The 13,380-nt window shown below is 40.2% G+C and overlaps 1 protein-coding gene across 5 annotated transcripts in view; it reads right to left on the bottom strand.

Moving 5' to 3' along the window:
- Positions 1 to 13,380, bottom strand: part of TTPA (alpha tocopherol transfer protein) — a 60,427-nt gene that overhangs the window by 5,922 nt on the left and 41,125 nt on the right. For all 5 annotated transcript variants that reach the window (XM_027128014.1, XM_027128013.1, XM_027128015.1 and 2 more), the window contains 2 exons: positions 6,720 to 6,873; positions 1,010 to 1,203 (listed from right to left, as the gene is read on the bottom strand). In XM_027128014.1, coding sequence (XP_026983815.1) covers positions 1,010 to 1,203; positions 6,720 to 6,873 — 348 coding nt within the window. The remainder of the gene's footprint in view (positions 1 to 1,009; positions 1,204 to 6,719; positions 6,874 to 13,380) is intronic.

Genomic DNA, 13,380 nt, shown 5'->3' with positions numbered 1-13,380 from the left:
CCAGGTCCGGGAAGGTCCCACATGCCGTGGAGCAACTAAGCCCGTGCACCACAACTACTGAGCCTGTGCACCGAGAGCCCGTGCACCAAAACGAGAGAAGCCACCGCAAAGAGAAGCCCGCGCACCTCAACGAAGAGTAGCCCCCGCTCGCCGCAACTAGAGAAAGCCCGCGCGCAGCAACGAAGACCCAACACAGCCAAAAATAAATAAATTAAACAAGTAAATTTATTTTAAAAAATTGATGCTATAGTAACTTTCTTTATGCATAGAAGCAATGGGGGTTCTAAGTACAGCTTTTATCTTCAGATATCCTGGATTGGAATCCCTGTTTCACTGCTGACAAAATGTGTATGCTTGGGCATTGCTATGTCATCTCTCTGACACAGTAAAATAATTTGTAAGATGGAAAAATTAATAGTCATATGTCATAAGCTTTGGTGTAGCCATTAAGTGGTAATGCACTTGAAACACTTAGCAAAGTACCTGGCACACAGTAAGCTATTATTATTATACACAAAGTCTTTGCTATATTTAAGATTATTCCTTGGCTAGGTTTCCAAAAGCAGGATTACTGGGTCAAAGATGATGGCCATTTTTAAAACTTTTTTTTTTTTTTTCCCGGAAAGAACTGTATCAATCTTTCAACCTGTATATCAACTGTATCAATCTGTATCAACCAAAACCTACATGACATTTTGTTGTATGATTGCTATAAATATTATTTTTTGAGTCAATTTTTAATTTAGGAAGAAAATTTTAGTGACTGAAAGATAAAGTCACCACATGATTGTTTAAATATATGAATTCTGTGGTTAGAAATTTTGAACATATTTTCACAGTTTGTTGCAACATTCTTTCTTTTTGAATTAATAACACTTTACTTCCTCTTACCGTTATTGAATTCTATGTATCATTTCTAAAATTGTATTTAATTTTCTAATAAATGTACTCTCCCTTCTCTTTAACATATAACTAAGTATTGTGCCGAACAGTTAAAATACACACTTACTGTAAGAACAGCAGCAATCTTCTTGGCTACAGATGGAGTGATCTGAAAAGCATGAGAAAACTGCCAGCCTTCCAAATCAAAGACAGCCTTGATTCCATTCCGTTGTGTTTCTACCTCCTGTACAATAAGCTCGGACGTGATTAGACTTACACGAAACACATCATAAGCTGTGAAAACTTTTGGGTCCCAGTGTGCTAAAAAAAAAAAAAAAAATGTAAAAAATCATATCTCAGCACTGTGTAAAGAATCAGAAAGATTTACAAAAGGAAACGAATTCTTTTTAGACTTAAAGGATCAATAGAAATAAAACACGTACAAAGATCATGAATTGAGTATCAGGTCAAATTGGTGGTCCAAGAACACGTGCCTGTTTCTCCCTCCCTCCCTCCCTCCCTCCAATCCCTAGCAAAGAACAGATTCTTAAGAGCACGGAGAAAATAAGAGAATAAATGCAGCCTGGATTTGATGGCCAGATGAAGCTACAGCCCAAACTACAGCAGGATGGAACTGCGGCTGAAGGTTGGAATGCCTCTGGGTATGCTCCACGCTCGAAGGTATTGAAAATGGGAAAAGCAAGCCTCTGAATTATGAAGAATAACTAGGGCCCCATCGTAACCACAGAGGTTGCTGCTAAGGGAAATGTGCGAGGAACAGACAGGCAGGTGGGTCTCTCTGACACCCTCCGTGACGAGCAGCGTGTAGGAGAGGCACGTCCATATAGGCTAGAAAAGTAGTGTGCGCTCGGAAGAGTAGCCAGCTCCCCACACCCAGGAAAAACAAGGAATACCTGTGCTAAGAAGAGGAGCTACTGAGTTCTTGTCCTCTCCCCTCCCCCACCAGTCCTGGGGCAGGCCACGTCATGCAAAATTGACAGTAATGGATAGGCAAGCAGGTGATCTTTAAAAAAGATATGCAACCACTAAGAATTTTAATAGTTTTAAAGACACAGACACACAAAGCAGAGAGGATCCAAACTCAATAGACAAAGGCACTAAAACTGAAGGAAACAGCTAATAAAGCAAAAGAAACATTAAAAGAAACAAAATTGTTTCAGTGAGGAAAAAAAGATACCATAGGCTATTGTCATGAGAACAGGCTATTATGAAAAAGAATCAGTTGAGATGTTGGAAATTAAAAGATGACAATCCAAGCAAATCTCAGTTGATGGGATAAATGTCAGAAGAGACACAGCCAACGATGGAATAATGGTTTGGAACATCAAGCTGAGGAAGTCTCTCAATCTCAGCACAGAAGACCCAGGAGTCAATATGTATGAATAAAAAGTTAACAGACATGCAGCTAGATCCAGAAGTTTCAAAACCCAACTAATTAGAGTTCTGGAAGGCAATAATACAGAGAATAGGGAACAGAGGGGAAAGGAATAGTAACAGAAGAGAAAAATTTTCCAAAGCTGGAAAAAGATGCAAATCTTCAGATTACAAGGTTCATGCAATACCTAACAAGATGAAGGGTTAAGGAAAAAAAAAAGATTCATGACTAAGGAATGGTAAAATCCTAAAAATACCAAAGTTTCTGGCTTGAACAACTGGGTAGAATGGTGGTACCATTTGTTGAGATAGGAAACACTGGAAGAAAAGTGTTTAGGAAGGAAGGATCATAGGCAGTTTTGAACACGTTAGAATGGTGACTGTGAGATGTCCAGTTGGATACAGCTGAGATCGGGAACTGGTCGTGTGGAGCTTTGGGAACAAAGAGATAATGGGGGTGAAGATACAAATCTCAGAGTTTCTGTGCTTATAGGTCTATATAGCAGGGAGTACCATGGACTTATGTTTCTCTCTGTTATGGTAGAGAGGTAAGTAGCTTAAGAAGAGGAGGCTAAGGCCAATGTCCTCAGGCATTACGGAATTTACAGTAGAATACGTAGTGCCAGCAAAGGAGACTAAGAAGAAACAGTCAGTTTAAGTTGGAGGAAAACACCAGGAGTATGTGGCATCAGAGAAGGGAGGCAAATACCTCAAAAAAGAGGAAGAGGTTTGCTATGTAAAGAGGTCAAGTGAAATAGCACTAAACACATCCATTAGATTTGGTGAAAAGGTCACCGATGATTTGCTAAGGTCATTTCACCAGAGAGGTGGCAGTGAAACCAGACCAGGGGGCGTTGAGAGGACCTGTGAGAAAATGTGGATGGTGAACATAACGAACTCTAAAAACGTGGCTGAGAATGAGGTGTGGGGAGACGGCTAGGGTGGAGGCTGGAGGGCCTTACGGGATTAAGGAGCTTTGGGATGGCTGATCCTAACAGATTTAAATGTTAATGGATAGTGTGGAATAGCAAGGAAAAATCTAGAGATGAAGAAAGAGAAGGGGTAATTAGAGGTATTCCTAGAAAGGTACAATGGAATTGCCCTTTATTTTTAAAAGCCTCAGATTCCTGGTAAGAATGTGAATAATCAATCCATGGATAAACCAGTTCACGTGTACTGTATGACTTCAGACACTGGCTGAAAGCTATAATGGTGCAAAATATGAACAGAATGACTGAAAGTCTGCAGTTCAGAAAATAGTGACTGACTTAAATTTCTGAGCCCACCAACATAGTTGTCTAGACCTGTGCTGTCCAAATAGTAGCCATTAGCCATATGTGGCTATGTAAATTTAAATTAATTAACATTTAAAATAATTAACAGTAAATAAAATAAAAATTCAGCTTCTTAGTTGCGATAGCCACATTTCAAGTGCTCAACAGCTACGTGTGGCTAGTAGCTACTGAGAACAATTTCACCATCATAGAAAGTTCTATCGGACATTGCTGGTTTAGACTCTGGGCTCCTTTAAGGCAAAAGAAAAGATTGCCGTACATTTTTAATTCCTTCTCCAGCAACTATCTAACATTTATTGAGTGCTTAGTACATACCAGGTAATTTTCTAATTATATTTTATATATACTGTATTGCAAGACTTAATGCTCACAGAAACCCTATGAGGAAAGTTTCTGCTATGCCCATTTGACAGATGAGAAGATGGAATTATAGCTGCACAGCTTTCCATGTAGCTAGACGTAGCAGAGCTGGGATTCCGACCCAGGCAGCATGCCCTAGAACCTGTGTTCCTGAGAACCAAGCCAGTCAAAACTTAATGCTCGCTGCTAAATTTTACTTTTGCTGCTGTAGTACAGTAGTGAGTCTCAAAAGGCATAAAATTATATCCTTTGGCTTATAGGCCAATAATGGCAAAATTTTAGTTTCCCCTTGGGCTGTCCTGCTGGACTGGAGGAAAAGGTTCTGTGCATTTTCTCACTGCTTACACTGCACAGAGATGGTACCAGGGAAGGAGTTATGCTAACGTTCTACCCAAAAAGCTCTACCACAGATTTCCTTTTTTTTAGTTCCTCCCATTAATTCAATTAAATTTAGAAAATGTATAAATATAAATTTATCCTATTCTTTCATTTTACTCATAAAACTCTTCTGAGTTTCTCCTTTCGCCCTGGAGTAACATGTTATTCTACATAACACTCAGAAGATTTGCTGTATACTCTCCTGTCTGACCGTCACTAAATTGATATGTTTTCTTGATCTTAAAATCTCTTTGAGTTGAACAGTACACTTATAAATTAATAACTGCAAGAGGCTACAGGGAGATCAGCTCGGTGCTTTGTGACCACCTAGAGGGGTGGGATAGGGAGGGTGGGAGAGAGACGCAAGAGGGAAGAGATATGGGGATGTGTGTATATGTGTAGCTGATTCACTTTGTTATAAAGCAGAAACTAACACACCATTGTAAAGCAATTATACTCCAATAAAGATGTTAAAAAGAGGCCCTCGCTAAACAATAGAAGACTGTTGACTTCTATTAGTTAAAGTGTTTCTGATCAAAGTAGCACATTTGCTTTTTCACTATTAAAGTCTCATTTTTACTTAACATGAGGAGACCCCAAAAAACCTCCAGCCAGGCATGCAGAGCCAGGATACCCGCAGAAGGAATCACCTGTAGGTTTCCATCTTGTGCTCCTGGGACCCCTGAGTAGGGTTGCTAGATAAAATATAAGAAGCCCAATTAAAGCTGAATTTCAGATAAACTGGATATATTTTTTTAGTCTAAGTATGCCTCATGCATACTAAAAAAAATTATTCATTGTTTACCTGAAATTCAAATGTAACTGGACACTGTAGTTTTCATAAAACAGTTTCACTTGCTACATAAAACACAGATACTTCGTTAAATCTGGCAACTCTAACCCTCAGGAACTCGGGGAACCTCATGCAACTTCCTATAACACCGGTGAGGCAACGACAGGACAGAAGAGCACCTGTAATGTCTGGCTTACAGACAACGACTTCAGGATTAACCCAGCTGTATTTGACACAGAAGCTGGAGCAGAAAAACAGAATCATTCTACTTAGTCTTCTGCTACCTTTTCAAGAACTGAATGCAGGATCTTCTTGCAAGACAGCCAAGTGCTGAGTTATAGGCAGGTATCTTATCTATAAGCAGGCAGGAAAAGCAAATCTATAAATATCTTTAAGTTCCCTAGAATATTTACAGATGTGAAAGTTTCCGTAAGTGGATAATTCATAAGATTCTGCTCATGAAATGTTGGTTATCTTTGTCATTCCAACCGGGCCAGGAAAGGATGCTGGGGACAGTGTGAACCCTCCGTTTCGTGCCATTTTTAATCACACACATGTCGAAGGGAGGGGCAGAAGTTATAGGTTTCCAGCTTCCAGGAAACACTAGGAAAACCTAGGGGTGAAAAGAGGAAGCAGTGAAAAGAAAGAGCGGGGGCTTCCCTGGTGGCGCAGTGGTTGAGAGTCCGCCTGCCGATGCAGGGGACGCGGGTTCGTGCCCCGGTCCAGGAAGATCCCACATGCCGCGGAGCGGCTGGGCCCGTGAGCCATGGCCGCTGAGCCTGCGCGTCCGGAGCCTGTGCTCCGCAACGGGAGAGGCCACAACAGTGAGAGGCCCGCTTACCGCAAACAAACAAACAAACAAAAAAAAAAAAAAAGAAAGAGGGGAACGTGGAACAGGGGTTCTTTAACACTTGCCTGGGTGCTGCTTCCCACGGCCCCTTCCTCCCCTTCCTCCACCTGGAGAATGAGCCCCTCGCTCCGCAGCCTGGGGCAGGACCCAACCACTGTTCACTCTGTCACTCACTCCAAAAATATCTCATAAATACCTACCATGTGCCACGCCCTGGTTTCGGTGCTTGGGAAACATCAGCGAACAGAACACAGACAAAATCTATGCTCTCGTGGAGCTTGTATTATTATAGTTCAGAATTCTTATTTGAATTTTTGAAACACTTTACCTTGATCTTTTTTACCTTTTCCACCTATTTCTCTTCTCTGTTTTCTTTTCCTCTTACTTTATATAGTTAACTGTGTGGAAGAATGGAAGTGGGATTTTCATTGGTTTTGGATAATTTTCTCACAACGGCCAGTTTTATTCTATTTGGGGGACCTTAAAGACTAAATGAGGGATGTCCCTGGCAGTCCAGTGGTTAAGACTCCAGGTTTCCAATGCAAGGGGCACGGGTTCGATCCCTGGTTGGGGAACTAAGATTCCACATGCCACACAGTGCAGCCAAGAAAATATAAAAAATAAAAATTAAAAAAAAATTTTTAAAAAGACTAAATGAAACCCAAGTTAAAACCTAAAAAGCTAAATTCTTAAATATGAACTCATGGAAGCTTCCGATATGGCAGTCAAGAAAAATAAAAAAGAGGAAGTGCTGTGTGTGACCTACCAATTCTGTAAATCAGAACTTTGCTGCCAGTGGGGTCTCGGGCTCTCAGGACGCCGACGTAGCCGGCCTTCAGAAGGCCAAGAACGCTTCTAGGATGGAGATCTGCACTTATTTCTGGACATTCTGCTCTCCACTTATAGTAGTTTTCCAGTAACTGGAAAATAAAATAAAACTTATCTACAGATAGCATACATGGTAAGCATTTTGTAAGAGCGATAGGAAAGTCTTGGCATTATGTAGGGCCCTTGCCATGTATTATGTCAGGATTCTAACCTGGGGTATCTTTTTAGCTGTAAAAGCTAAAAGCACACTTCATGCAGGATCTCAGGTGCTAGGAGTTAGTCGCAAATTCAAAGTTGAGGAATTTTTATTTGTCTCCTGTGGTAAAGAGTCTCCCAAAGATAGCTGTCAACAATGCCTCCCCTCCTGGTGTGCACATGTCATTCCTTCCACCAGCAGGTGGAGTCCATTTGATTCCTTCCTCTTGAAGCTGAGCTGGCCTCCTGTCTCGCTTTGATGGAAGTGACACCGTGCTTGGTTAAGAAGCCTGAGACCTTCTCTTTTTGCTTTTTGGGGTCCAGAGACCATGGAGGATTATTAAATCATGAATCTCTGCAGAGAGAGGCCCTGGACGATGAGAGGCCATCTCAGATAGCCTGACCTCAGCCATGGTCCCATCTCATGCAACGTGGAGCACAGACGAACCATCCCCGCTGAGCCCTGCCCAAAGTGGCGCATTACAATAAACAGCTGTGGTTTAAGCCGCTAAATTCGGGGTTGGTTTGTTACTTAGCAATAGAAGGCTGAAACATCCACCTTTTAGTCTTTGTGAATAAGGAAGAAAAGAAATCAAGCAGATGAATTAACTCTACAAATGTTTTTGAGCATCTGCAATGTTCCACACACTTAGTGAGGCACTTGAGGTATAGCAGTGGGCAGAATAAAATCCCTGCTCTCTTTGGACCTCACCGGTTGGTGACAACTGGATCATACAGGCCATGCTATGTAGTGAAGAGCTTGATTCGCAGGCTGCTGCTGCTTCAGGAAAACCTTGACTCCACCACCTACTATCCATTTGGTCTTGGCATGTATTTAACTGCTCTGAGGTCATGTTTTCTCAACATGTGTCTTGCAGGGTGCTGGGTAAAGCATACATGGGCATAACGAGTGGTAGTCAGCCTTGCTGCTCTCTTAATAGGGAAAGTTATTTAGATTAGTTGCTCATCCAAGCTTTTAGTGCAGGTTTATATTAAAGATAACTAAAAATTTTTGGGTTTTATTTTCTCTCCTAGAAAAAAGATACAAAGGAACATTTCTATACTGTACTAACAGAAAACAACAAAAATCGACCTTGTTAACGGTGGTATACACTCGGATAGCCTGTGGAACAGTCTGCCTGGATATTAGGTCTTGGCAAAATATGGTTTGAAAGCACCGCATTTTCTTTTTTTTTCCAAAAAAACCACCAATAATGGTTACTCTGCATTTACAAATAATACAAACATTGCCAGTGTATTGTGGAGAATACTGACATCAAATTACAGTTAAAATTTATTATATTTCAATTTACCTTTCCATGATTTTCGGCATTCTCAGTTTTTCTAAAACGACAGTATATTTGTTTTGAGTTTAAAGAGATCTATTAGCAATGTGGAATCAAAGTTCAGATGAAAGGAAAGGACAAATTTTGCATTTGAGAGTCACTGGAATGAACATGAGAACTGTAATCACGAAGTAGTCATGATCTGGAGGAGAAACTGCAAAAACAAGTTTAAAAAACCAAGTAAAGGGTGAAATTCCAAGCCTTGGGGGACGTCAACGGCTAGGAATGGCTGGAGGAAGAGAGGATCTGGTTGGACGACAGGAGATCTGGCACCACAATGTACAGAAGGGAGGGAAAGGCATCTGTGTTGCTCTACTCCTCACTTCTTTCTCTCTGATACTGTTTCCCTCTCTTTCTCTTTCTTTCTCGCTGTCATTTCTGCATTTAAGAAACTTTCCCTAACTGTTAAAAAAAAAAGAGAATGTTACTAAGAGTTAAATGCAACAGAGAGGTTAGAAAGAAAAAAAGTCAGTAAATTTGCCAACAAAGAAATAATTGGTGACCTAAATAGCAGATTCCAAAAGCAGTAAGAAAAAAAGACACCTTGTAGATCCTGATATATTCATTCTCTTCTATAAGATGAATTTCTCTTCCTTCTCCTTTCTTAGGGGGCATCAGAATAAGTGTTACTAGCATTTTTAATGTTCATTACTTTTTTCATAGTTCCCTCAGATGGAAAACTAGTCCTTTTAATTCTGATTCAAGCAAAACACCAGAAGCAGCATAGGAGCTCCAATACAGAAATAACAATTTTATTTTCCCGTGGAATAATAAAAGTTATAGCTTCATTAACAGGGATCTTTTGGGGGCTTCCCTGGTGGCGCAGTGGTTAAGAATCCATCTACCAATGCAGGGGACAGGGGTTCAAGCCCTGGTCTGGGAAGATCCCACATGTCATGAAGCAACTAAGCCCGTGCGCCACAACTACTGAGCCTGTGCTCCAGCGCCCATGAGCCACAACTACTGAGCCCATGCGCCACAACTCCTGAAGCCTGCACACCTAGAGCCCGTGCTCCACAACAAGAGAAGCCACCGCAATGAGAAGCCCACACACCGCAACAAAGAGTAGCCCCCACTCGCCGCAACTAAAAGAAAGCCCGCACAGCAACGAGGACCCAACGCAGCCAAAAATAAATAAATTTATTTTTTTTTAAAAAAGGGATCTTTTAGGGAATAGAGGAAGGTTCCTCAGCTTATTGATCTCTGCAGAGTGCTGGGCACTTAGGAGATAGGTACATGTGTTGAACGAAAGAATAAATTAATACATGATTAAACCAGCTGGATCCACATGCTTGAAAAAAATGACTTTCATAAAGATGCACAAATTGCCCTCATACTTTTGACACTTGACTTTTGCCAACTGAAGGCTCTACACCCGGATCTTTGATTATTACTTTTCCACTGATAAATACATTCAAAAGTCTGGTTGACATAAATAAATTATGTAAATGACGTAAACTGCTACCGAGCAATTCTCCAACAAACCACATAAAGTCCACGGCAGAAATAAAACTGCCTGCGGGTGAATATTCATTACCGAAAGGCACCTGTTTTGTACCACCACTAGCAATAAATAAATATAAAAAGTTACAGCTTATTTTAACTCTGCTTTGTAACAGAGTAGGTTTCTCCTTACATTTTTCGTGTACTTTCCAACAAAATTACAACCATATTTGTGCCACTTTTCTGGGGTTTAATGGCATCATTTCATTCCCGCTCTCGAACATTCTAAGAGGTAACTATTGTTACCCCATTTTATTGGTAAGAAAACTAAACTGGAAGAAATTACACATTTGTTTCAGGGTAGTAGCTACCAGGAGCAGAGTGGAGTCTGAAACTGACACTTGATTCAGTGAATTTTACAAAAGAAGCTGCATTTAGTGGGAAATGAGCAGGGAGCGTCAGTGGAATTTTGAAAACATTGAAGTATTTAGGAAAACTATAAAAATAATTAAAGAATAAAAAACGTATCACATAGAGCAAAAATATAAGGAGGAATATTCACATGTGAAAGATAAGATTCTATATATTCACAAGAATATATAGAATAGACAGAGGTTAACAGTTGGTTGTTTTAAACAGATGGGGCAAGTAGAGTTCACTTGAGAGTGCAGGCTCCCCTGAGCTCAGCTCAAGTTCAAATTCTTGCTCTACCCCTTCATAACTGCGATTTAGGATAGTTACTTACTCGTTACATCTCAGTTTCTTCTAAAATGAGAAAATAGTGAGATAATCCATGTAAACACTACTTACCAAAGTAGCTGGTACTCCCAAAGTTATTAGAATTCACAAAAGTCACTAATTTGTTATAATTTCAAATACAAAAAGTAGAATAATGAGAAACTTCATTAAAACTGAGGGACTGGGCTTCCCTGGTGGCACAGTGGTTGAGAGTCCGCCTGCCGATGTAGTGGACATGGGTTCGTGCCCCGGTCCGGGAAGATCCCACATGCCATGGAGCAGCTGGGCCCATGAGCCATGGCCACTGAGCCTGCGCGTCTGGAGCCTGTGCTCCGCAACGGGAGAGGCCGCAACAGTGAGAGGCCCGCGTACCGCAAAAAAAAAAAAAAAAACCTGAGGGACTTATCAAGGTTTCTTCATACACTAAAACTATAGGGCTTTCATATTTTAAATAAAGGAGTGTAACTGAATTCACTGCCTCTGTGGAGGAAAATGAAAAAACAGTTTCATACTCTTAACTCTCCCTTTTTCCTTTCAAGTTGGCAGAAAAATAGGGCAAAGAGTTCACAGAAACTTGATTCCCATCCCGTAGATTTGGACACAGTCCTTCGCCAGCTCCTCAAGGACATGATGCAATGAAAACAATTCAGGAAAACAAATAATACAGGAAAAAAATATACAACACAGAGGCTGGAGGTCAATTTTATTTTATCTTCTATTTAGACATGCTCCGGACGCGTAGGCTCAGCGGCCATGGCTCACGGGCCCAGCTGCTCCGCGGCATGTGGGATCTTCCCGGACTGGGGCACGAACCCGTTTCCCCTGCATCGGCAGGCGGACTCCCAACCACTAGTGCCACCAGGGAAGCCCTAGACGTTACTTTTTTAAATTGGAGTAGAGTTGCTTTACAATGTTGTGTTAGTTTCTACTGTAGAGCAAAGTGAATCAATTATACATATACATATATATATTATTTTTTAGATTTTCTTCCCATTTAGGTCACCACAGATAACAGTAGAGTTCCCTGTGCTATACAGTAGGTTCTCATTAGTTATCTATTTTATACATAGCAGACATTATTTTAAAAAAGTAACCAAAATGGGGACTTCCCTGGTGGCACAGTGGTTAAGAATCCGCTTGCCAATGTAGGGCACATGGGTTCGAGCCCTGGTCTGGGAAGATCCCACATGTCGTGGAGCAACTAAGCCCATGCACCACAACTACTGAGCCTGCGCTCTAGAGCCCATTGAGCCACAACTACTGAGCCCGTGTGCCACAACAAGAGAAGCCACCACAATGAGAAGCCCGTGCACCGCAACTAGAGAAAAACCCGCGCGCAGCAACGAAGACCCAACGCAGCCAAAAATAAAATAAACTTAAAAAAATTTTTTAAAAAAAAGTAACCAAAATGAAATCTGTAAATCATACACTTTTAATTGTTAGTTACCTATAAATGTTTAATACCCCATTAGAGCTACACTTTTCATTGGACCTGAGATTGTGTCTTCATATCTAGTAGCTGCTGAGTAAGTATGAGGAGAGCTTAGTAGCCATCTGATAAAAGAAAAGAAATAGGTAGGCTCCTATTTCATTCCTAATGTCAAAATGAAGTGCAGTAGTAGATCGACAACTCCAACATAAAAAAGAGAAGCCATAAATTACTAGAGAAAATTTTGCAGAAGGGAAGAGCTTATGAAACTAGAAGCAATCACAGAACAATCAAATCAATACATTTGATTACATAAAAACTTTAAAATTCTTCACAGAAAGAAAATAGCATTAACGATGTCAAAAGACGAACCGCAAACTAGGACAACAGCCTATTTTCTTTAATACACGAAGATATGAATAAAATGTTTCATATTTTATGAAAACAACGTGGAAGAAAATAGCAAAACAAGCAGTTAATTAGAAAGGAATTTAAAAATATTAAATATATGAAAGATGATTAACCTCACTTGTAATTAAATGCATATTATAATAATAAGGAGAACCAGTTCCTCATTATTATTATAGTAATGAGAACCAGTTCCTAGCAGGTTGACACACATCATAAATTTGGTGACACAGCATGGGTGATAATATGGGGAAAGACACCATTATGTATTGATAATATAGAAGTGATAAAATAAGTGCAAACACTTTGGAGGACAGTTGGTCTATTCATCAACACTGAAAATGCACATTGCACTTCATCCAGCAATTGTGCAAGTTCAACTTATCCTATAAGGATTTTCCTATTTTTGTATTGATACAATGAAAAAGACATACTAGAATACCCAGTTGGTGTGGAAGAAACCCTATTTGTCTTGGTTTCTGTGTTTTGTGAACTGTCAAGCAAATTGCAGAAATTCAAAAAATAATCGTTGAATGAAGGAATGAACAGCTTGCACGGCAGCATTGCCAATGTCTGATGACAACTCCTATGTCCAATACAGGAGACTGGTTAATACATTTTAATATAATAAATTGAGACAATGCAATAGTACACAGCCCCCAAAAGAATAAGACACATGCTGAAACAGATTCATCTCTATGATAAATTATGTTAAAAAGGCAAAATGTAAAACACATACATATGCTTGTGTGACTGTAGATTACACCTGGAAAGGTAAGAGACAGGTAACAGTAACTGCCACTGGGTAGGAGGCTGGCAAGCTAAGATCTGGGGTGAGGAATTTTTTCCCTTAGAAAGTTACTTTTAGGAACTTGCTTTGCATTCTTTACTATTTATGGATTTTTTTTTTTTTTTACCGTCTGTACTTCTTACTTTTTCAATTAAAAATTAGTTACCAACAACAAAAATCCTCATAGTGAGACAGCTGGGACTCTGCACTCTAATACTTCCTCTGCCTCCTAGCTCGCCGTGTGACACTG

This window comes from Aethalodelphis obliquidens, unplaced genomic scaffold, assembly GCF_003676395.1.
Source record: "Aethalodelphis obliquidens isolate GAN/ISIS:26980383/991018 unplaced genomic scaffold, ASM367639v1 scaffold33, whole genome shotgun sequence".
NCBI lineage: Eukaryota > Metazoa > Chordata > Mammalia > Artiodactyla > Delphinidae > Aethalodelphis > Aethalodelphis obliquidens.
The sequence above is the reverse complement of the archived record's forward strand: the minus strand, read 5'-3'. Positions and strand labels throughout refer to the sequence as shown.